The following is a 26085-nucleotide window of genomic DNA, read 5'->3' as shown; positions in this document are numbered from 1 at the left end:
TGGGAAGATATTCCCCAGCCTGGTGGTCTGGCTTTGATACTCCTGTATCTCTTTCCCAATGGAAGCAGCTAAAAAATGCTATGTGCGGGATGAAAGGGGTCCTTAATGATTTTCCGCACCCTCTTCAGACAGTGATTCCGGTAGATCACCTTGATGTGGGAGGGAGACTCAGTGATCCTCTCTGCCACTCTCGTAGACCTGTGGATTGACCTCTGATCCTTTTCTCTGCAACCGTACCACACGGTGATGCAGCCAGCCACGCACTCCTGGTATAGCTCTTGTAGAAGGTTGACATAATGGTAACCAGTAGCCTTGCCCACTCTTGCACCTTCCTGACAAGTGAGATGTTGAGTGTCCACAGTAGGTTACTAGTTAAGTGAACTCCAAGGAACTTGGTGCTCTCCACTCTCTCTCTATACTACAGATTTGTTGATATGTAATGGAGAGTGATGTTTTTGGTCCTCCTGAATTCCACGATCATTTCCTTCGTCTTGTCCACGTTAAGACTCAGGTTGTACCCCTTGCACCATTTCATGAGATTTTCCACCTCTTCCCTGTAATATTGTTGTGTCATCTGCAAACTTGATTACACTGTTGGAACTGGATCTGGCAATGCAGTTATGGGTCAGTAGTGTGAACAGGAGCGGGCTAAACTCATGGCCCTGAGATGCGCCAGTGTTCAAATTGGTGGCGCTCGATATTCTGCTACTGACCTGGACGGACTGTGGTCTTTCCATTTTAAAAAGTCTAGGATCCAATTCCAGAGAGGGGGGTTGAGTCCCAACAAGGACAGCTTCTCCACCAGCATCTGGGGAATGATCGTATTAAACGCCAAGCTGAAGTCCATGAACAACAGCTTGGCGTATGAGGTGTCGTTCTCTAGGTGTCCAGGACAGAGTGAAGTGACAAGGTTATAGCATTGTCTATGGAACAGTTTCTTCTATAGGCAAGTTAACATGGATCTAGTATCTCTGGGAGGTGTGCTTTGATACATTCCATCACCAGACGCTCAAAGCATTTCATAATGGTGGAAGTCAGTTCCACAGGATGGTAGTCATTGAGACCTGTTATTGTTGCCCTCTTGATAATTGGGATGATGGTAGCTGTCTTGAACCCTGTGGGAATAATGGACTGCTGCGGTGAGGTGTTAAAGATGTCCGTGAAGACCTCCCTCAATCAGTCCGCGCTGTCCTTCAGTACATGACCAGGAATGTTTTCTGGTCCCACTGCCTCATGTGGATTCACATTGGATAGGGTTCTCCCCACCTTGGCAGTGGCTATGCGTGGAGCCAATTCATCGGGGGATACAGCTGTCTTTGGCGTGATCCTGTTCTTCTCATCAAACTGTGCATAGAAGATGTTCAGTCTGTCTAGAAGGGAGGTGTCATTGTCCTTAACTCACAAGGTTTACCTGTAATACATAATCATCTTGATCCCTTGCCACATTGCGCCTGGGTGTTGCCCAGCTATTTGTGTATTTTCTGTGCATACCCTCACTTTGCCTTCCAGATTGCACTGTGGAGTTCAGCCCTGGCTGATCTTGGTGCCATCCTATCCCTCATCCTGAAGGCAGCATCATGAGCTCTGAGAATGGCCCGGACCTCTGCATCCAACCATGGTTTCTGGTTAGCTTGGTTGTGAGGCATTTGATCTCAGTAACATCTTCAATGCACTTGCTGATCTAGCCACCTCCCTGAAGCTAAGCTGCAGTCTGTGGTCTCAAAGCAGCCTCGCAGCATTGATATTCCCTCACCCCCCCCCCCCCCCAACCATGTCCCGATATCCCCGTGAACTGACTTAGGTTGCTTTGCCAGTGATTTACCAGGACAGATATGTGATCCAAGTTACCAAGGTTGGGGGTTGCAACCTTGAAAGCACGAGGGATGTTGGTGTACACGTGGTCCAAGGTGTTCTTTCCTTTGGTGGTAAAGTTCACATGCTGCTGAAAACTGTGGTAAGAACATTTTCAAGTCGGCATGATTGAAGTCGCCAGCAACAATCATGGCATTGTCAGGGTGGGAAGTCTGGGCTTTGCAGATGGCACCTTAAAGCCCCTTCATGGCTTCACCCTCATTAGCCGACGGCAGCAATCAACGTGGCCGAGAATTCTCTGGGGAGGTAGAAGGGTATGCATTTCACCAGGAGATCCTGTATCTTTGCTGAGCAGAAGGTCTTCACAACAGACATAGGTCCATCTGTTCTTGTTGATGTAAATGCACAGTCCCCCTCCTCGAGTCTTGCCAGAAGCAGCAGTGTCTCTGGCTGCCCTGAAGGAGATAAGGCCATCCAGCTGGATTGCTGAGTCCTGGAGCCACATTTCTGGCATCAGCAGAGCACTGCACCCTCGGGTAATCCATTTTTTTCCTCCAGCGATCTTACATTTGAGAGATCGTCAGGAGTTCAGGTCTGAAGGGGTTAACTCTGTCTAACCCTGAAGCCGACCTGTTTTCCATGCTCCTGCCTTCTCCAGCAGTGGTTCCAATGGCCTCCTGCCGTGTATCCTGCGATCCACTCCGCAGTTTGCAGCAGCCTGAGTTTCCTGCTTCGGTTGGTTGAAACTGCACAGAATCTTAGCATTCCAATCTGTTAATTTGAAAATCTGGTTCACTTTTGAATTTTGACAAGGGTTTCCTGATCAGAGCTACCACAGTGGGTTGGGGATTTCACCGTTGTAAGGAGCTGAAGTGGCCAATACAAGCTCGCATGCTGCCATCTTGGGGGGAGATAAAAAGGAAACACTGGAAGCAGCACAATTCTGACATTCAAAAGACATTTGGACAAATGTAATGAAAGCAAGAGCTCAGAAGAATATGGCCAAATGCAGGCAAATGGGTCTAGCCCAGAATGTCAACTTGCTTGGCATGGACAGGGTGGGACATGCAACTTATTCTATGCTAAATGACTCTGTTGTTGGAAAGACTGAGATTGCTTGTGAATAGAGTGCATTTTTTGTTGTTGTAGCTGGACAAGACCTTCAGGGAACTTTCATAAACATTCTTTATTGAGCTGGACCTGTGTTAGAAAACCTGTGCTGATGAATTTTGCAAGCGACAACAGTTTTAGGGAGGGGGCAAAGTCGAATTGTTATCTCCATCCTGATATGGGAGGAATAGTGGATGTTATTGAAGGTGTCCTGACCTATCAAAGCCAGCAGACAGCAAGTGGACTGCTGCTACTTTCTTTTAGTAAAGGTTAGGTCATTTGTTTCATTCATAATTTCTCTGATGGGGAAATATTCTTATTTATGCATTTGTTTGACTTGATAATTATTTTATTAATTCCTTTGCTTTGATTTCAGTGAAATTGTGGTCCACAAACCTGGATAACTCTGTAGCGAGCATTGAAGCAAAGGCTAATGTTTGCTGTGTGAAGTTCAGCCCCACCTCCAGGTACCACTTGGCCTTCGGATGTGCAGGTAACATCCTCCAAAATACATTTGATTATGTGCATTACATAAACTGTCACATTCTATGGTTGTCGAGTTGATGAACATTTGGAATTCTGGTTTATGAAATGTGAAAAGATGCAGCAGGATTCACAGGAATTAATGGAAACAGTAATTTACATTTATGTGACAGAAATAGGGATCATCATCATCACAGTGGTTCATCTTCTACCTTTATGGAGAAGTGAATGGTTCATCTTCTACCTTTGTGGAGAAGTATATGGTGCATCTTCTACCTTTGTGGAGAAGTGAATGGTGCATCTTCTACCTTTGTGGAGAAGTGAATGGTGCATCTTCTACCTTTGTGGAGAAGTGAATGGTGCATCTTCTACCTTTGTGGAGAAGTGAATGGTGCATCTTCTACCTTTGTGGAGAAGTGTATGGTGCATCTTCTACCTTTGTGGAGAAGTGAATGGTGCATCTTCTACCTTTGTGGAGAAGTGTATGGTGCATCTTCTACCTTTGTGGAGAAGTGAATGGTGCATCTTCTACCTTTGTGGAGAAGTGAATGGTGCATCTTCTACCTTTGTGGAGAAGTGAATGGTGCATCTTCTACCTTTGTGGAGAAGTGAATGGTGCATCTTCTACCTTTGTGGAGAAGTGAATGGTGCATCTTCTACCTTTGTGGAGAAGTGAATGTTGCATCTTCTACCTTTGTGGAGAAGTGTATGGTGCATCTTCTACCTTTGTGGAGAAGTGAATGGTGCATCTTCTACCTTTGTGGAGAAGTGTATGGTGCATCTTCTACCTTTGTGGAGAAGTGTATGGTGCATCTTCTACCTTTGTGGAGAAGTGAATGGTGCATCTTCTACCTTTGTGGAGAAGTGAATGGTGCATCTTCTACCTTTGTGGAGAAGTGAATGGTGCATCTTCTACCTTTGTGGAGAAGTGAATGGTGCATCTTCTACCTTTGTGGAGAAGTGAATGGTGCATCTTCTACCTTTGTGGAGAAGTGAATGGTGCATCTTCTACCTTTGTGGAGAAGTGAATGGTGCATCTTCTACCTTTGTGGAGAAGTGAATGGGGCATCTTCTACCTTTGTGGAGAAGTGAATGGGGCATCTTCTACCTTTGTGGAGAAGTGAATGGGGCATCTTCTACCTTTGTGGAGAAGTGAATGGTGCATCTTCTACCATTGTGGAGAAGTGAGTGGTGCATCTTCTACCATTGTGGAGAAGTGAGTGGTGCATCTTCTACCTTTGTGGAGAAGTGAATGGTGCATCTTCTACCTTTGTGGAGAAGTGAATGGTGCATCTTCTACCTTTGTGGAGAAGTGAATGGTGCATCTTCTACCTTTGTGGAGAAGTGAATGGTGCATCTTCTACCTTTGTGGAGAAGTGAATGGTGCATCTTCTACCTTTGTGGAGAAGTGAATGGTGCATCTTCTACCTTTGTGGTGAAGTGAATGGTGCATCTTCTACCTTTGTGGAGAAGTGAATGGTGCATCTTCTACCTTTGTGGAGAAGTGAATGGTGCATCTTCTACCTTTGTGGAGAAGTGAATGGGGCATCTTCTACCTTTGTGGAGAAGTGAATGGTGCATCTTCTACCTTTGTGGAGAAGTGAGTGGTGCATCTTCTACCTTTGTGGAGAAGTGAGTGGTGCATCTTCTACCTTTGTGGAGAAGTGAATGGTGCATCTTCTACCTTTGTGGAGAAGTGAATGGTGCATCTTCTACCTTTGTGGAGAAGTGAATGGTGCATCTTCTACCTTTGTGGAGAAGTGAATGGTGCATCTTCTACCTTTGTGGAGAAGTGAATGGTGCATCTTCTACCTTTGTGGAGAAGTGAATGGTTCATCTTCTACCTTTGTGGAGAAGTGAATGGTTCATCTTCTACCTTTGTGGAGAAGTGAATGTTGCATCTTCTACCTTTGTGGAGAAGTGAATGGTGCATCTTCTACCTTTGTGGAGAAGTGAATGGTGCATCTTCTACCTTTGTGGAGAAGTGAATGGGGCATCTTCTACCTTTGTGGAGATGTGAATGGTGCATCTTCTACCTTTGTGAAAAAGTGAATGGTGCATCTTCTACCTTTGTGGAGAAGTGAATGGTGCATCTTCTACCTTTGTGGAGAAGTGAATGGTGCATCTTCTACCTTTGTGGAGAAGTGAATGGTGCATCTTCTACCTTTGTGGAGAAGTGAATGGTGCATCTTCTACCTTTGTGGAGAAGTGAATGGTGCATCTTCTACCTTTGTGGAGAAGTGAATGGTGCATCTTCTACCTTTGTGGAGAATTGAATTTAAGCTGAAAAAATTCACGATGTAATTTAAGTCTATCTTCTCTCCTTTTGGTGAAATGTAGCATCTCATTCTTCTCTGCCAATTTGTATCTCTCTTTTGAATCAATTTTGTTTGTCTCTCCATTTGAAAGTTTTTCCCAGTTTAATAACATAAACAAAATTTTACTGTCAATAATAATTGTTAATAAATTTTAAAAATGACTTCAAACACTTTCTTAAAACTCATTCGGACAATGCCAGTTGCATTCCTCAGTCAATCAGTTCTAATTCAAGCTAATCAAACACTATCTGATGTTTATATTGGTTTTTGATTTTTGCAAACCTCTTCAATTGCTTGTTAGGTACACAAGAAAATCTGTAGATAATGGGGTCCAATGCAGAACACAAAAGGACTGGCAAAACTTAGCAGGTCATATTGCATACTTAGGAAGTAAACTTAGTACCATGTGTAATAATGATCAGTCAACATTTTGGGTTGGGAAAGGGAGATGTCAGCTTTCTCAAGGATGGAAGAAGGTGGGGTGGGGCTAAGAGGTGATAGGTAATTGGACAGAAGGGAGTCAAGAAAGACAGGTAGTGAAAGGATCACTTGGGAGCATAAAAGTTAGAAAGAAAAGATAGAACAAGAGTAGTTACAGAAGAGATGGAAACAGTCAAACCAGATTGAGGTGGGGGTTACCTAAAGTTTGGAAAAAAATGTTTGTCATTGGTTTTAAGACTGCCCAGGAGCAATATGTTCCTCAAGTTTATATTTTTAATTGCACTGGAAATTGATGAAGCTGAAGCCAGACATAACTGCATGGGAATAGTGATGGGAATTAAAAATGGTTGGCTACTGGGAATTCAAGCTTAGACAGAGTGCAGATGATCGGTGAAGCAGTCATCCAATGTGCGTAACGTCTTGCCGACATAGTGGAGCTCACACTGTATGCAGTAGATCAGGTTGGATGATGTGCATGTAAAGCTCTGCCTCATCTGGAAGGTCTGCTTTAAATGAAGCAGGATGGAAATGAACGTGGAGATATAGGACAAATTTTGCACTTTCTCCAATTACAAGGGGAAGTGCTTGAGGGGTTGGAAGTGTGGGAGGAGAGGGAAGTGCGGACTAGGGAGTCTTGGAGAGACTTATCTTGAGAAAAATTGATAGGGCTGGGAAGGGGAAGATATGGCTGATTGTGGGATAATGCTGAAATTGGAAGAAGTGTCTGAGGGTGTGGAGTTTGGTGGGATGGAGATGAAAGTACGAGAAATGAAGGAGATATAGATGCAGGTTTAATCAATGATAGTTGGGGGAATTCATGTTCATCAAAAAAGGAGGACTTTTTGAATGTTCTGGAGTGGAGTGTTTCATCCTGGGAATAGATGTGATGGAGTCAGAAAAATAAGGAGAATGGAATTTTGTCCTTATAGGAGACAGGCTTGAAAAAGATATAATCCAGAAAACTGTACGAGCTACCTCCTGAGTGGAGACAAAGATGTTAAAGAAGGAAAGAATTAATCAAGAAAGTCTGTGGATGCTGGGGTCAAGTGCAATACACAAATGTGCTGGAGAAACACAGCAGGTCACATCCATTGGAAGTTAAGGATATACAAAATTTGGGCTTGAGCTCTTCGTCATGTATAAGAAAAAGCAGGCAGTCACCTGAATAAAAGATGGGGGAGAAAAGGGGAGCAGGTAAGAGGTAGTAGGTCAATAAAGGTTGTAGAGAGGGGAGAAGAATGCTGAGAAATATTGGGGGAGATAGCTCTGATAGGAAATGAAGGGAAGGGGTTTGCTCAGCATTGATGACAGACTTGTTGGTCAAGAATTCCAAGGATTCTCTTCCTTGGCCATTCACTATTCATCTGGTACCTCTCCTATGGCCAGGGAGGACACAAATATCATTCCCAATACCTCAGCAATCTCTTCCTGCAGTAAACTATTTATTCAAGTTGCACCATGACATCTGGCTTCTCACCCTCCCTCATCTGAGAGTGTCAATCCTTTCACAGAATTTGACTGTTCCCCAACCAATGAATCCTCTATCATTATCACTCTCCTCTTCTTTTCCCTTCCCTTCTGAGCCACAGAAAACTCTGGAAGGAGTGTGATATCTGTTTAAGTTTATTTGTGACATTATGCCTGGAACACTGAGAAAGGTTTTTAAGTGAGGAGTCTTAACAGGTTATTTCTAACATTCATGCAGCCATGCAAAGAGCACTGTCAACAGAGTATGGAGTAGCAGTGAAAAAGAAAGATGAAATATAACCAAGCAAGGGCAGTGTGAGAGGGTCTGGGGTTCATTCATGATTCTCATGGCTGCCTGGAAGAAACACAATAGGAGAAAGGAGAAGAAAATGAGAGTGAGGGGGCATGAGAATATTTATCCTACCTGGAAGTTCCCTAGATGGTGGTGAAGGAAGAGGTGTACAAACAAGTATTAGACTTCCTGCAGTTCCAAGGGTAAGTACCATGAGTCAGAGAAGGAGTTGTCCATGGAGGGTGGGAAGGGGTAGATGTGGATGGTGATTGGATCCAATTGCAGCTAACAGAAATGATGATGGATGTTATGCTGTATGTGAAGGCTAGTTGGGTGAAAGGTAAGGATGAGGGAAATTCTGCCTCAGTTCTGCTTTAAGTGGGGGTGGGGGAAGTAAAGGGCAGCATGGTTAGCGTAGCAATTAGTGCAATGTTGTTACACCACCAGTGATCAGGACTGGGGTTTGAATACCTCACTGTCTGTAAAGAGTTTGTACGTTCTTCCTGTATCTGTGTGGGTTTTCCCTAGGTGCTCTGATTTCCTCACACCGTTCAAAACGTACCGAGGGTTGCACGTCAATTGGCTGTAATTGGGTGGCACGGGCTCGTGGCTGAAAGGGCCTGTTACCATGCTATATATTTAAATTTATCAATCCAAAGTCTGAGAAATAGAGAAAATATGAGAGAGTTTCATAACCACAATGAAAGGGAAGCCATGCATCGAAAAAAAGGTCTTATTTTGAGAGCAGCTGAGGTGGAGATTAATGCTTCCCATGCTCACCTTTCTTATCAGATTCCAGCCCTGGTAGTTTTTGTGTTCCCACTTATCGTCCTTCACACCCACCAAATAGTTTCATCTGCCTGTCATTCTTCACCCCTCTATGGTCCACCTGTCACCTACTGGACCTTGTCTCACACCTCCCCTTCTTTATCATGGCTGTCTTCCCTCTCCACTGACCTGATGCAGAGCCTTGACCGAAAATGTTGACAATAGCTCCCCCTTACCCTCTCTCCCACATCATGCTCAGTTAGCTCCTCCAGTAGTTCCTTCTTTATTCCAGATTCCAGCATCTGCTATCTTTCGTGTGTTCAAGTTCATGACACAAGAGTGGCAGTAAAACTCAAATAATCCATAATTGATTTGATTAGGTCTACCTTATGGATGCACCCACGTGCCCTCAAATTCATGGAGGCTCTGACTCCTTCACTCCTTGTACTCATGGGTGCCCTGGTTCACTGGATAATTTTATGCTTTAGTGTAATGTCTTTAAAAAATGTGAACTAAAATTGTGTTGCAATATTTATTGGAAGATTATCCAATATTAGGGAAAATCTCCCAGTCAGATACCAACATACGTCTGATTGTACTGCATGAGTGGAATTTTACTGTACATTCCTGCCTTGGAGAAAGTGCAGTAAGTAGTTCCAAGAGTGATTCCTGCAAATTAATTCGATAGTTTTGTTCCACAGTTAAGTCAAGTGTGCCATTAAAACTGTGCGCTGTGGTACCACTATGGTAACAGTCATTTTCCATCTGGAAATGCAACCATGTAAAGTAGTCTCTGAAGATGGCAGCACTGATGGCCATGGTATATGTGATGCTTGATTTTGTTGGTCAGCATGGAGAATTATAAAATAGAAGTTGTGCAGATATTTAAAACATTGTTTCAGTCATAGTTCTAGTCCCCACACTATTAGAACATTTCAATGCTGGAGAAGGTGCTTGGATATTGCTTGGGATTGAGCATTGAAGAAAGGTTGGCTTTATTTTGGAGCAGAGGAGCCTGATGAGGAACCTGATGAAAGTATAAAATAATGAAGGGTATAGATAGGGTAGTTCAGAGGAAACTTTCCCTCAAGCAGAAGTGACTATAAATAGAAGAGAAAGGTTTACAGTCAGAAATTTAGAATAGATCTACAGGAGGACTTTTTCCTTTGAAGTTGGTTTCAGTTCAAAACTCACTCCCTGATGGAATAGCAGAGGCAGGTTGTTTCACACCATTTAAAAGGCGAGCACTTGAATTGCTAAGGCTGATAATTGGAATAATTGGATATTTCATAGTTGACATGGACATGGGGCTGAAGGCCTTGACTCTGAATTGTATAACCCCAATACACAGCACAATTGATTTATTTTTCTGATATTGACAAAATGCAGGGGAATAATGAGGAAATTTGGTTTTTTGAAGATATGAATCATGCTTTAAGGGGTTATCCTGTGAAAGTTAGCCCACACTGTAATAAGATAAACAGAACCAATTAAAAGTACAACAGTTTTCTTTATTCAGACTTGTTAATGCTAACAGGACTGAGGGGTACAAAGAAAGAGTTAAGTAACTAGTTCTTTACACTGATCCCAACTCAAAGGATACAGAGTATTCATCCCATTTTTATACACCTTTAAGCAGGGGTCTGCGTGAGGGCCCTATGAGTGATTATTGTTTTTACAAGCTGGCAAAAACAGGATATCCTTGGTGTTGGCAAAGAGTAGGTCGTGTTAGAAGGCAGTCACATTCTCACTGTTGTTACAAAACATCTATATTCTCACCCAATTCATTAACCCTTTGTTAAGCATATTTATTAAACTTATTCTTTCAAAAGCCTACTCGTTTTTCTTTAGTTCAGCTAGATACCACTGTAGATTATTTCTTGAAGTTTGGATACTTATTGTAGATCTCTGAATTCACACATTGAATTTTATATCTACTACTATCTAGTCTATGTACAATATATGTGTGAGAATATTTGTAAGTGCATAAAAATATAACGGTTATTGATAGGAAAGCATCACTGTGGGTGGGAGCTTGCAAAATGCACCTGATTTTTAATGTCCATAATTGTTTTACAGATCACTGTGTCCACTATTATGATTTGAGGAATACAAAACAGCCTATCATGGTCTTTAAAGGACATCGCAAGGCAGTATCATATGCTAAGTTTGTAATTGGCGAAGAAATAGTTTCAGCGTAAGTTCAGTTTTGATTCATGAGCTCTCTTTTGAATATATGTACAGTAAAATCCCCATTGTCTGGCACCTATGGGGATCGCGGATGTCAGAAATGCGAAGTTTCCAGTTGACTGAGACTCACTCTTGCAGTGGCTCACTAAATCACCTGCATTAAGATTACACCATTTAAAAGAAAAAAGTGCAAAATATAAAGTAATTTGAAAGCAAAAATCAGTATAATAATCTTTCATAATGTAAAGATTCCATTATTGTCACGTAATACTACATTTAAAATGTAACATTAATGGAATTTTTTAACTTTTGTCTACCATAAGCCAGACAGAGAGTTTCCACTTTCTCAGGCACTCCTCATAGAAACCTAAAGCACCTCCGTTCATAGGTGGTCTCCCCTCCAAGTTCTGTCCAGTCCTGTGCCTGTTTAGCTTCCGAGATCACACAATCCCAGGTGTATTCAGGCTATTATGTGCTGCTTTAAACAAGAAGTACCTGTAACTTACAAAATTTAAAACCCGGTCACTGACACTGCAACAGTGTTGTGTTAGCTGCTATGCTAACTGTGCTGCTATCATAATTAACCCCCACCAATCCTCCACCAAAGCTTACAGATAAAACATTGCTTATATATCTAATACTAATAAAGATGTAGACTCTAACTAGGCAAGGATAAGGAGACACTTTGGGAGACTGCCCCAGCAGTGAGTGGAATTGATTAACTCTTCATCCTGGTGTCCTTGTCAGACCTTTGGTGCAACCCAACTCACCTCCACGCCAGTGTCCCGGTGAGACCCGGCTCACCTCCATGCCAGTGTCCTGGTTGGGTCCTCGGTGGGACCCCGCTCACTTCCACGTCAGTGTCCTGGTCGGGCCCTCGGTGAGACCCGGCTCACCTCCATGCCAATGTCCCAGTTGGGCCCTAGGTGAGACCTGGCTCACCTCCATGCCAGTGTTACAGTCAAGCTCTTGGTGCAACTTTCTTTACATTTGAACCCCATTTGCGAGTGCTGTAACAGCTTTGCTCTAGTTGCCATTATAATTAATGCTCCCTTCCCCAAGTTTACAGTTAAAACCTTACTGATATACTTTATAAGATCCCGATAAAGACTCTTTACCAGGGCGAGATAGGGAGATACTTTGAGAGAGTCGCCACAGCCATGAGTGGCACTGGTCGGATCTTCATCCTGGGCACCACCATATTATTCAAACACAACTTTATTGAAACTTTATTCAAACAGCTGCTGCGGGCGCGGCACGACCGGGGCGCTCAGCAGCTGAATGTTTGCTCCCGAGAGATTGCGTGTTGCTTCGGAGAAAAACCTTTATTTAAAAATGTATTTACCTGTTTGTTTATTTATTTATCTATCTGGCTATTCATCTATTTACTTATTTATGCCTATTTATTTATTTCGTATTTTTTTTACTGCTTGTTTGCATTTCCACTTGATTGAATACCGAGATAATGGGGATTTTACTTTTTTACTGTAATAATTTCCATGTAGAGTTAAGAACATCTCTGACTCCATTGTAATGCCTTTGTGGTTTGATTGCGAAGGAGTACATTTGCAATTGGTTCATATTGTCTTCGACTCCATGAATTTCAGATCTTTAGATCTTATCAGGAAAGTATAATCAGAATTGGGGGGTCGGGGGGGGGGGCTCTTGTTAACACTAATTGGAGTATCCCTGGGACTCATAGTAACCCAAAAACTGGAGAGGAATTAAGTGATGGCTGGGTAGACATTGGAATGTAAAAATTGAGCTCTCGGTAGCTCTTTCTTTGTGCTGACAATTAAGTGGCATTGTATAGCACAGAATCGGGTCCTTTAACCCCCCACCTCTGCCCACCTTTTTGTCCTTCCTTGGTGATGGCATTTGTCTGCATTTGATCTAATCCTTCTATGATTTGCATTTTCAGGTGCCCATAAAAATGTCTCTTAAATGCCATGGTTGTATCTGTTTCCACCAGCTCTCGTAACAAGTTCCGCTGTTTGTGTAAATTAACTCCTCAGATTCATGTAAAACTCCTTCCTGTCACCTTAAACTTAGCATTTTTGTTTTTGATAAACCTACCATAGGAAAAAGATTTGGACATCTACCATATCTAAACTAAACGTTTCTCCTTCATTTCTGATGCCACCATCTTAAAAATTTGAACTGCTTTTCCTATAAACGTCGTGAAAGCATGATCAGGATTTTAGAAATTAAATTGGGTAGGCAGAAAGGTGAAGAAATTCCATGGATATCGGGGGAAGTGGGACCCAATAGATGGCTCAAAAGCAGCCTGTGTGGACCAACTGTAATTTCCCCCCCTTTGACTCTTTGTCTAAATGACACAGCACCCGATGGGAATATGAGCAATAAAAATTATGCAGTGTGATTTGGAGAATTTGCATTATGGTTGCAAGATAATATGGACAAATATGAGGATATCTCCTTCAGAAACTTGATGATTAAGAAAGTATTTTTGAAGCATAAAGGTAGCTAGAAGGAGAGTGGATCATCTCAAAGATGTCAAGTTTGTCATCTGATTGTACAAGTATAACCCGACGAAACAGCTTTCTCTCGTCGGTGCAAAACAAGCAGACCTACAACCAGATGTAATGCACATACAGACAAACAATACATATGCAGGATAGGTATTTCATCTATACAAATAAGTAAACATTGTTTCATGAATATGAGAGTCTCAGTTGGTTAATGTTAGCAGTTCCTTTGGTCGTTCAGTATTCTCACTGCCGTGGGAAGAAGCTGTTCTTAGCCTGGTGGTGTTGGCTCTGATACTCCTGTATCTTTTCCCCAACGGGAGCATCTGAAAGATGCCGTGTGCAGGATGGAAGGGGTCCTCAATGATTTTGTGTGCCATCTTCAGGCAATGATCCCAGTAGGTCATGTCAATGGCGGGGGTGGGGGGGGGAAGGAGACTCCAGTGATCCTCTCTGCCACTCTTATGGTCTTGTGGATAGACTTCCCAACCATTTATCTGCAGTAACTATGTTACACTGTAATACAGCCTACCAGGACGCTCTCAATAGAGCTCCTATAAAAGGTTGACATAATGCTTCAGTCTTCTCAGGAATTGCAGTCCGTTGCACCTTCCTGACATGTGAGGAGTTATTGAGTGTCCACAATAGGTCACTAGTTAAGTGAACTCCAAGGAACCTGGTTCTCTCCACTCTAATACAGAGGTCTTGAAGTATAGTGGAGGGTGGTCATTCCTGGTCCTCCTGAAGTCCACGATCATCTCCTTGTTGACCATGTTGAGACTCATGTTATTATTCTCACACCATTTCACAAGATTTTCCACCTCTTCATTGTTGTTAATGTGGCCAACTACTGTTGTGTCATCTGCAAACTTGATGACATTGTTGGAGCTAAATCTGGCGATACATTTGTGGGTCAGTCGTGTGAACAGGAGCGGGCTGAGCACACATCCCTGAGGTGTGACAGTGCTTGACATTCTGCTACCGACCTGGAAAGACTGGTACAGAGAGGGATGTTGACTCCCAGTGAGGACAGCTTCTCTGTCAGCATCTGAGAAGTAATCGTATTAAACACTGAGCTAAAGTCAATGAACAGAAGCCTGGCGTATGTGTGGTGTTCTCTAGGTGGGTCAGGACAGAATGAAGTAACAAGGCTGTAGCATCTTCTGCGGAATGGTAATATGAATGGGGCCAAGGGATCTGAATGAATACTTTGCATTAGTATTCACCAAGGAGCAAGATATGAAGAATGGGGAATTTGTGGAGGGATACATTGATATTCTGGAACATGTTTGTAGGACACATGGAGTAAATAGCAGGGAACTTCAGAGTGTTGCTATACAGGGGATCTTGGAGTGCAAGATTAGATTTGCTTAAAAGTGGTGATGAGGTGGATAGGAGAGTGAAAAAGGCATTTAAATGATAGTCTCAATAAGATGAGGCGTGAATTATAAAAGTTGGGATGTCATGCTGCAGCTGTCGGAGTATTGTGAACAGTTCTAGTCCTTATATGACAAGAAAGATGCGGAATGGTTCCTGCGGGGAAATGGATGGGAAGTCAATCCACAGATCCATAAGAGTGGCAGAGAGGATCACTGGAGTTTCCCTCCCCCATTGACTTGATTTACTGGGATCTTTGTCTGAAGAGAGCATGCAAAATCATTGAAGACCCCTTCCACCCTGCACACAGCATCTTTCAATTGTTCCCATTGGGGAAGAGATACAGGAGTATCAGAGCCAGCACCACCAGGCTGAGGAACAGTTTCTTCCCACGGGCAGTGAGAATATTGAACGACCAAAGGAATTGCTCACACTAACCATCCGAGTCTCTCATTTGTACAAAACAATATTTTTTTATAGATATAATACTTGTCCTGCATATGTATTATTTGTCTGTATGTGTGTTGTGTCTAGTTGTGTGTCTGCATGTTTTGCACTGAGGACTGGAGAATGCTGTTTCGTTGGGTTGTACTTTACAATCAGATGGCAATGATCTTGACTTGACAATAGAGAGAGTGCAAAAAAAAACAGCAGGATGGAATGTAGGGCTTTAGTTTCAGGGAAATTGGATAGGCTTGGTTTAATTTCATTGTAGCATAAGAAGTAGAGCTTATTAAGGTTTATGAAAGCAAAAATGGGGGGAAGATGGTCTTTTTCCCAGGGCACGGGAATCTAAAGTGAGAACACACAAGTTTGTGAAAATGGAGAAATTTAAAGGAGACCTTAGGAACAGGTTTTCAGAGAGTGGTGATTTCATGTAACGAGCTACCAGATGAGGTGGTAGAGGCAGATAAAATAGGAATATTTTAAAAGGATTTGTTTAGGTTTGAAGGAGAGGAGTAGAAGGATGCAGCCTGAGAGTGCAGACAAATGGGATCAGTGCAGATTCGAATTGTGGGTTGGCATTTTACCATATAACAATTATAGTACGGAAACAGGCCATCTCAACCCCTCTAGTCTGTACTGATTTAAGTGAACAATTATTGAGTTTGACAGAACAGTATGTTTCTAACTGCATGACTCTGTGACTCCAGGTGTAATTACACCTGTCAATGAAAGTAAGCCTGCAGATTTTCATAACGAGGATTTGAGGAGCCAGGATATCTTCCCGCAGTCATGCAGAGACTCAGTGAAACCTTACCTTAAGTAAGGTTCTTATTTGATGAAGAATGATCTTGCTATTGAGGAAATTCAACTAAAGTGCACAGGACTGATTTTCGAAATGGCAAAAGTGAAAAAGGTAAAGAAGTTGAGGTGATTGAGTTTATATTTGGTGGAGGTTAGAAGAATGAAGCACAGTGGCACAACGAAAGATTCTGGTTCAATCCTCACCTCCAGTTCTGTTTGTATGTCTCCCCCAGTGATGAGAGATTCCTCACACATGTGTAGTTTCTGGGTTAACCTGCTAGCATGAATTGCCCCAAGGGTGTAAGTGGGCAATAGAACCTGGAGAGAATTGATGGGCCTCCTCAAGTAGAATCATACCTTGAACAAAGGAAGAAGGTTGTGGCTGTTGCAAGTCAATTAAGTCAGCTTACGGCAATTTCTCAGGGTAGTGTCCAAAACCCAACTATCATTGGTTACTTAATCCATGATCTTCCTTCGATCCTAAGGTTAGAAGTAATTATGTTTGCTGAGGACTGCATAATGTTCAGCTCCATTTGGAACTCCAAAGAAAATGAGGCAACCCTCAAATGCAGTAAGACCTGGACAATAAACAGGACGGGTTGATAGATGGCAAGAACCATTTATGCCATACAAGCCCCAGGCACTGATATCAAACAAGAGAAAATCTAGCTTTCTCAACCTGATATTCAATGGCCAGAGCCATAATTAAATTTCTTTCCCCCCCCACCCCCCAACAATCAATATCCTGGGGGTTGCTATTGACCTGAAACTGAACTAAGGTCACCATACAGACAGGTCAGATGCTAGGAATCTGTCTGTTAGTAACTCACCACCTAATCACCCCCCCTCCCCAAATTCTATCCACCACCTGCAAGGCTCAAGTCAGGAATGTGATGGAACACTCTACTTGTCTGGATAAGGGAAGCTTTAACAGCTCTGAAGTAGGTTGGCACCGTAAAGGATGCAAGACCTTGTTTCCAACCATTCACTCACTCTATCACCCACGGATAATAGCAGTAGCTTGTATCACCATAGGATGCAATGCAGCAACTCATCAAGACTCCTTAAATGTCACCTTTTCAAACCCACACCTTTGTCTAGCTGGAAGGGCAAAGACAGCAAAAATATTGAGGACCACCACTTGGAAATTGCCCTCCAAACCACACTCTGTGACGTGAATATGTCACCTTTTCTTCACTATCATGGTGTCAGACAGTGGGAAACAGGCCCTTCAGCCCAACTTGCCCATGTGGACCAAAATGTCCAAATAGCTCTGGTCTCTCTTGGGTGCATTTGGTCCGTATCCCTCTCATCCACCAACTCCAGCAGTTCATTCCATATATTCGCCTCCTGATGTATATATATATATATTAAAAAAAAAATACCCTCTGGTTCCTGTTAAATCTCTCCCCCCTCACTTTAAACCTCTGTCATTACCGATTTTCTTTATCCCAACGCTGGACAAAAGCCTGTTTTATAACTTGATCTATTCCTGTCGTGATTTTATACACCTCTAGAGATCACCCCTTATCCTTCTGTGCTCCAAAGATTAATACTTGTTACATCGCTTTCCAGGTACTATGTACCTGTACACCTAGATCTATCTGATCTACAATTCTCCTCTCATCTCCACCATTCACAGTGGCATCCCAAAATGCATCAGCTCACATTTCTATTTTAAACTCCATTAACTATTCCTCTGCCCACCCATCAAAATCCTGCCACAATCTTTGGCAACTGTCTTCACCATCAACATTACTAGACCCTTTAGTGTCATCTGCAAACTTGCTGTTATGTTGTGTATGTTTTCATCCCAATCAGTGACATAGGTGACAGACAGCAATGGGTCCAGCACCAAATCCTGAGACACACACCAGTATCTGGCCTCCAGTCCAAAAAAACAGCCTTCCAACATCACCCACTGCTTTCTGCCATTAAACCAATTTTTTATCCATTTTTCGGTGGGTTAAAATCTAGGGACTCATTTGTGAATGACATTGTGGGTATATTGGTGTATCCATACCTCAAGGCTGCAGTTGTCCAAGAAGGCAGCTTACTGCCCCCTTCTTAAGGTCAGTTTGGGATGGGCAATGAAGTACTGGCGCAGCCCTTAAAGGCTACATCCCTTAAATTAATAAAAAATAAACAATGTGTGGAGAATAAAACATTTGTTTTGTTGGATTGGAGCAAGCAGGTGGTCCTCACAGGCTTGGTGTCCAGAGGCTCTGTTTCCACGTTGTGGGTCTCTGACTCTCATTAGAAGATTCTTTATAATAATTGCATTGATTAAATGCAAAAAAGATGTCCATGAGATGTGGCACTTCACAACTAGGAGTTCTATCTGAAACATATAGGATGAACCGCTTTGGACTCGAATTTCTTTGTGGTGATTCTGTAATCTTCCAGTTTAGAAAGTTAATAAGCTGATGCAAGAAGGAACTGGATATAGTTCTTGTGGCTAAAGAGATTAAGGTGGATGGGAAGAAATCTGGATGCATGTTCTGAATTTGGTTTGTGATATTGAATGATGGAGCAGGCATGAAGGGTTAAATGGGCAGTTGTTTTTTATTCTCTTTGTGTTTCCTTGTCTCTGCATCCAATGTGTCTGCTTCTGCAAAGATGATAGTCTTTTATGCATGTAGTTTTGACATGGAGTTTGTTTGCAGGTCGACAGATAGTCAATTGAAGCTGTGGAATGTGAACAGACCACACTGCCTCCGGTCATTTAAAGGCCACATCAATGAAAAGAACTTTGTGGGTTTAGCGTCTAATGGAGATTATATCGCCTGTGGTGAGTTACTAACTTTTGCACTGATTGTAGAGGTCTGAGTTGTAATAATTTGCATCAGTTGTGGCAACAGACCAAATAAATTGCTGGTGTGGCTTTTTTTATCTTGGGAAAATTAAGATTTTGTTTCATGCATCTCTGTTATCTATTGGCAGACAATAATTCATTGATCATCTTTGGCGTCAAAAATCTTGTATGAAAGGAAATTGCTGAAAATTGACTGCAGCAACTGAAGTGGAATCTGTCTGTCTGAAAAGGAAGTTGAAATAGATGTCATAATCACTTTGGGGGAAAACTTGGTTTAATGTTTGAGAAATCATTTTATAGGGGAAAGTGTAGTACACTGCCAAAGAGATAATACATCCTAAATTGACAAAATCATGGTGTAAATTTCTTGGAATCTGTTGAAAATCAGCATTTATTTGGAAAAATGCTTTGAGGAAATCCAGCAAAGCAAAGTTGGATTAAAATTTACAGCGGAGGAAAGGAAGAGATGCTAAAAGATGAGATTGTCCTGAGAGAGGTGATTTTCAAGGACCATTTTTTAAAAAGTTGATTAAGTGAGAGGAAACAGTTGGGATATTCGTAATGCAGTTAGCTCTCCTATATCCTATCCAGGACTGGTTTCCTGATATTCGGTACTGCCTGTAAAGAGTACATGTTCTTCTAACCATGTGGGTAAGACTGAGGATAAGTGGCAAAGAAATCAAAGGGTTGGTGCAACTGTGATATAAAGAATCATGACAGGGAATGAAAGAAGGGAAAATAGAACTAATAGGGTTGCTTTCCTGAGAGTTGGCCAGTGGGTTCAACTATTGTCTGTTTCATACTTTGCTTGATCATGCATTCTCTCTCAACCATCTTCCCATATTGAGAAATCCCACCAGTTTTTCCAAGTCAAGTTTATATCATCTGATTGTAAAGATTCAACCAGATGAATCAGCATTCTCAGGTTCTTGGAACAAAACACGCAGACCTACAACCATACAGACAAACAATACATATGCAAGACAGATATTTCATGTATATAAATATTGTTTATGAATATGAAAATGAATGGATGTTAGAATGAGCAGTTCCTTTAGTCATTTAGCATTCTTACTGCCCATCGGAGGAAGCTGTTCCTCAGCCTGGAGGTTCTGGCTCTGATACTCCCATATCTTTTTCCCCAAAGGGAGCAGCTGAAAGATGCTGTGTGCAGGGTGGAAGGGGTCCTCAGTGATTTTGCGGGCCCTCTTCAGAAAAAGATCCTGGTAGATCAAGTTAGTAGGGGAGGGAGACTCCAGTGATCCTCTCTGCCACTCTTATGGTCTTGTAGATCATAAGATGTCATAATCCTTTTTCTGGTCCTTTGAGTCAGCTGTAGATTTGCTCCCATTCCAAAACCTCAAGGGATGTTCATGAGATACTGTGTTAAATAATTAATTTCGTATGTGTGGCTTTAACTTTACTTATCATTACAGGAAGTGAAAACAATTCTCTCTACCTCTACTATAAGGGGCTCTCAAAAACACTGCTCACCTTTAAATTTGACACAGTGAAAAGTGTTTTGGACAAAGACAAAAAGGAGGATGACACCAATGAATTTGTCAGTGCTGTGTGCTGGAGAGCTTTACCAGATGGGGTAAGTGATTTTTTTTCAGTGAATTGGGAGATTGTAATACAGCCATTGTTGGGATGATTTTGTATGCGATGAGTGTTGGAAGATGTTAAGGATGACATCAGTGATGCTGGACTTGTTAAAGTATGGTCTTTACTGGCTCTTTGGAGAGCAATCATTTCAGTTCTATTCTTCTATAGACAAACACAATAAAAAAGCTGAAAACATCTAAAATCACATCATCTGTTGGCAGAAACAGAACCAGAATCAGGTTTATTGTTATGAACATGTCACAAAATGTGTTGTTGGTGGCAGCAGTATTGTTGGTGGCAGGAATATTGTTGGTGGCAGGAATATTGCTGGTGGCAGGAATATTGCTGGTGGCAGGAATATTGCTGGTGGAAGGAATATTGTTGTGGCAGGAATATTGTTGGTGGCAGGAATATTGTTGTGGCAGGAATATTGTTGTGGCAGGAATATTGTTGGTGGCAGGAATATTGCTGGTGGCAGGAAGATTGCTGGTGGCAGGAAGATTGCTGGTGGCAGGAAGATTGCTGGTGGCAGGAAGATTGCTGGTGGCAGGAAGATTGCTGGTGGCAGGAATATTGTTGGTGGCAGGAATATTGTTGGTGGCAGGAATATTGTTGGTGGCAGGAATATTGTTGGTGGCAGGAATATTGTTGGTGGCAGGAATATTGTTGGTGGCAGGAATAATGTTGGTGGCAGGAATATTGTTGGTGGCAGGAATATTGTTGGTGGCAGGAATATTGTTGGTGGCAGCAGTATTGTTGTGGCAGGAATATTGTTGGTGGCAGGAATATTGCTGGTGGCAGGAATATTGTTGGTGGCAGGAATATTGTTGGTGGCAGGAATATTGTTGGTGGCAGGAATATTGTTGGTGGCAGGAATGTTGTTGGTGGCAGGAATGTTGTTGGTGGCAGGAATGTTGTTGGTGGCAGGAATATTGTTGGTGGCAGGAATGTTGTTGGTGGCAGGAATGTTGTTGGGGCAGCAGTATTGTTGGGGCAGCAATATTGTTGGTGGCAGCAGTATTGTTGGTGGCAGCAGTATTGTTGGTGGCAGGAATATTGTTGGTGGCAGGAATATTGTTGGTGGCAGGAATATTGTTTGGGGCAGGAATATTGTTGGTGGCAGGAATATTGTTGGGGCAGCAGTATTGTTGGGGCAGCAGTATTGTTGGTGGCAGCAGTATTGTTGGTGGCAGCAGTATTACTGGTGGAAGGAATATTGCTGGTGGCAGGAATATTGCTGGTGGCAGGAATATTGTTGGTGGCAGGAATATTGTTGGTGGCAGGAATATTGTTGGTGGCAGGAATGTTGTTGGTGGCAGGAATGTTGTTGGTGGCAGGAATGTTGTTAGGCAGGAATGTTGTTGGTGGCAGGAATATTGTTGGTGGCAGGAATGTTGTTGGTGGCAGGAATGTTGTTGGTGGCAGGAATGTTGCTGGTGGCAGGAATGTTGCTGGTGGCAGGAATATTGCTGGTGGCAGGAATGTTGCTGGTGGCAGGAATGTTGCTGGTGGCAGGAATGTTGCTGGTGGCAGGAATGTTGCTGGTGGCAGGAATGTTGCTGGTGGCAGGAATGTTGCTGGTGGCAGGAATGTTGCTGGTGGCAGGAATGTTGCTGGTGGCAGGAATGTTGCTGGTGGCAGGAATGTTGCTGGTGGCAGGAATGTTGCTGGTGGCAGGAATGTTGCTGGTGGCAGGAATGTTGCTGGTGGCAGGAATGTTGCTGGTGGCAGGAATGTTGTTGGTGGCAGGAATATTGTTGGTGGCAGGAATTTTGCTGGTGGCAGGAATATTGCTGGTGGCAGGAATATTGCTGGTGGCAGGAATATTGTTGGTGGCAGGAATATTGTTGGTGGCAGGAATATTGTTGGTGGCAGGAATGTTGTTGGTGGCAGGAATGTTGTTGGTGGCAGGAATGTTGTTGGTGGCAGGAATATTGTTGGTGGCAGGAATATTGTTGTGGCAGGAATGTTGTTGGTGGCAGGAATGTTGTTGGTGGCAGGAATATTGTTGTGGCAGCAGTATTGTTGGTGGCAGGAATGTTGTTGGTGGCAGGAATGTTGTTGGTGGCAGGAATGTTGTTGGTGGCAGGAATATTGTTGGTGGCAGGAATATTGTTGGGGCAGCAGTACTGTTGTGGCAGCAGTACTGTTGGTGGCAGGAATGTTGTTGGTGGCAGGAATGTTGTTGGGGCAGCAGTATTGTTGGTGGCAGCAGTATTGTTGGTGGCAGGAATATTGTTGGTGGCAGGAATATTGTTGTGGCAGGAATGTTGTTGGTGGCAGGAATGTTGTTTGTGGCAGGAATGTTGTTGGTGGCAGGAATGTTGTTGGTGGCAGGAATGTTGTTGGTGGCAGGAATGTTGTTGGTGGCAGGAATGTTGTTGGTGGCAGGAATGTTGTTTGGTGGCAGGAATGTTGTTGGGGCAGCAGTATTGTTGGTGGCAGGAATATTGTTTGTGCAGAATGAGATTCAAAATTACTAAAAATTATAATTTTGTCAATGCAAGATTTTTTTAAATGTACTGGTGGAAAAAAGAGAAAAAGAGGTGGTGTCCATTGATTTTCCTGTCTGTTAGATATCTGATGGTGAAGGGAAAGAAGCCTTTTTTGTAACGTTGAGTGTGTCTTCAGGGTCCTGTACCTCCTTCCTGATAGTAGCAGTGAGAAAAGGGCATGACATGGGTGGTGAGGGACTTTGATGATTGAAGCTGCTTCCTTGTGGCACTGCCTCTTAAAGATGTCTTGAATGAAGACTAATGCCCCTGATGGCGCTAGCCATGTTTACAACCCTCTGTGGCCTGTTCTTGTCTTGTGCACTGGCACCTCCAGTGATGCAATCACCAGTCAATGATGCAATCAGTCAGAATGCTTTCTATGGTACACCTGTAGAAATGTGCAAGAGTCTTTGGTGACATACCAAATCTTCTTAAATTTCTGATAAAGCATAACAGCTGGCATTCCTTATTCATGATTGGATCAACATGATGGCGCAGGTTAGGTCTTCAGAGATGTTGACACCAGTAATTTGAAGTTTCTTTCTCTCTCCATTGCTGACCCTTCAATGAGGACTGGTTGGTGTTTTCCTGGCTTCCAGTGCCTGAAGTCCACCATCAGTCCCTTCATTTTACTGATGTTGAGTGCAAGGTTATTGTTGTGACACCACTCAACTGGCTGATTTATCTCACTCCTGCACACTTGCTCATTGGCTTCTTTGATTCTGCTGACAACCGTGGGGTCATCGGCAAATTTGTAAATTGCATTTGAGATGTACCTAGCCACATAGTCATGGGTGTGGAGGGAGTAGAGCAGTGGGCTGAGCTCACATCCTTGAAATACACCTCTGTTAATGGTCAGTGAGGATGAGATGTCATTACCGATACACACTGACGATGGTCAACTGGGTCTAGATCTTTGCTTAGGTACGTGTTAATTCTGGCCATGACCAGCCTCTCAAAGCTTTTCATCGCAGTAGAAGTTAGTGCTACTGGGTGATAGTCATTGAGGCGGCTCATTCTGCTCTTCTTGGGCACCGGGAGAATTGTAGAATTTTGAAGCAGGCGAGATCCTCCGACTGCAGCAGTGAAAGATTAAAAATGTCCTCAAACCGTCTGGCTTGTTGTTTCGCATAGATTTTTAGTACCCTGCCAAATACGCCATCGGGGCCGGTCGCCTTGTGAGTGTTCACCTTCTTGAAAGATGTTCTGACTTTGGCCTCTGAAACAGATATCACGGGTCATCAGGTTCTGCAGGGATTCTCATTGGTACAATTGAATTCTTCTTTCAAAGCAAACATAAAAGGAGTTTAACTCATCGGACCAGTCAGGTATTCAATAAGTTCTCGTGTAAGGCTGAACCAAAAGATTGGCACCCATGGGATACAAAGCAATTTGTGTCCAAAGATGGCTTGGCAGTTGGTTGGGGATATGAAGGGTTGTTTACTGTGACCAGTCACTTAACTAGGCTTCCACCAAAGTTCTACAACAACAGTTGACAGGCTGGTTACTCAGTGACAAATGACTTACTTTAGAATTGAAAACACAGTGCAGGAAAAGCTCAGCAGGTACTGTGGTCACTGGAATCGCAGTGGACACGATGAAATCACCACAAAAAGCGTTTCTTCAGTGAATCAAATGGATTTACTGTTCAGAACGCATGCAACCTTTTCAAAAGCCTGAATCACTGGCATCCCCATTCTTAACTCGCCTTGAAGATTGTGATCTTCAGAAACTACTGCAAGTGCTGAAGTACTCTCCTGGCACCATAAGGCAAGAAGTTTTGGGAAAGAAATGCAGTGACATGAAGGAAACTATGCCTTCTGGGAGTTGTAGTGTCGCCATAGCATGGTTACAGTACTTTGTATAGCAAAAATTGAGTTACATAACTGACATTTCAGGCTTGAGCCCTTCTTCAAGTTATGAACCCTCGATGAAGGGTTCAAGCCTGAAATGTCGGTTATGTATCTTAAGTACATTGACATGCTGTGTTTCTCCAGCATTGTGTTTTAACTTCAGCAACTGTGTCTGCAGACTATTGTGTTTTACTACTTACCTCTGGATTCCCTTTCCACAATTTGAAAGGCATAAATCAGGAATATGAAGAAATATTCTGCACATATCTCAGTGCAGCTTCAGCATTCAACATCTGAGACAAAATAGGCTGCTTGATTAGCATCTCTGATTATTCATTCCTCATCAATACACAATGATTTCAGTGCACTGCCTTCTTCAGCATCATCTCTCAAGTTCACAAACCCTACCTCCTATTTGGACATGGTGAGCAGCTGTATAATTGCCACATCCTGCAAGTTTTTCCTAATCATACACAGTATGGATTGGAAAATTTTGCTTTCCTTCATGTCACTGCATTTCTTTCCCAAAACTTCTTGCCTTATGGTGCCAGGAGAGTACTTCAGCACTTGCAGTAGTTTCTGAAGATCATAATCTTCAAGGTGAGTTAAGAATGGGGATGCCAGTGATTTTTGAAGTTGTTCTGGAGTTTAAAAAAAGACAGCTGAAAATAGATCACAGACCAGTACAGCACAACATCTCTTTTCTTTTTATAAAAAAGATCACTGATATTGAGGGCACATTAGATTCAGATTTCAAAAGACACTGGGTGTTCATCCTTTTGGGTTATGCCAAATAGTTGGATCAACAGAATGGGTGTACTCCTCAATGTAGGATATTCTGAATGCTTGAGAGTGGCCAACTAATGAGAATCAGCTAAGCAGTTCAGCACCAATTATGTATTTCTTTCTCAATTCTACCACCAATGGTAGAGAGGGCTCTCTGGAAAGAGTTGTTCACTAAAGAATATTTAGTGAGCTGAAATAGTGTAGTGAATACACAGGTTTGTTTTGTGAGTGAACCATTATGGTTTGTAATTACATGTAGATTCAGATTAATTATATTTTTGACTGTTTAAGCATTTTTTATCAACAGGAATCAAATGTCTTAATTGCTGCTAACAGCCAAGGCACAATAAAGGTAAGCAAAGAATGAGAAGTGTAAAAATGACTTCAAAATTTCAATGTGTTCATATTCAGAATGGACATCAAGGTGGTTTTCTCATGGATGGGGCAGCTTTTTGCGTTTATACATATATATTAAAAAAAATTAAAAATGCATTAAAAGGAGGAGCAGTGGCATTATGACTAGTGTTTGGGTCTGG

At 42.6% G+C, this 26085-nt stretch overlaps 1 protein-coding gene across 2 annotated transcripts in view; it reads left to right on the top strand.

Annotated features, from left to right (window-relative positions):
- cop1 (COP1 E3 ubiquitin ligase) overlaps positions 1 to 26085 on the top strand; it is a 141610-nt gene that overhangs the window by 114216 nt on the left and 1309 nt on the right. For both annotated transcript variants that reach the window (XM_069937536.1, XM_069937535.1), the window contains exons 15-19: positions 3299 to 3415; positions 10771 to 10888; positions 18662 to 18786; positions 20247 to 20407; positions 25857 to 25901. In XM_069937536.1, the coding sequence (XP_069793637.1) occupies positions 3299 to 3415; positions 10771 to 10888; positions 18662 to 18786; positions 20247 to 20407; positions 25857 to 25901 (566 nt within the window). The remainder of the gene's footprint in view (positions 1 to 3298; positions 3416 to 10770; positions 10889 to 18661; positions 18787 to 20246; positions 20408 to 25856; positions 25902 to 26085) is intronic.

Source organism: Narcine bancroftii, chromosome 5, assembly GCF_036971445.1.
Source record: "Narcine bancroftii isolate sNarBan1 chromosome 5, sNarBan1.hap1, whole genome shotgun sequence".
Taxonomy (NCBI): Eukaryota; Metazoa; Chordata; class Chondrichthyes; order Torpediniformes; family Narcinidae; genus Narcine; species Narcine bancroftii.
The sequence above is the reverse complement of the archived record's forward strand: the minus strand, read 5'-3'. Positions and strand labels throughout refer to the sequence as shown.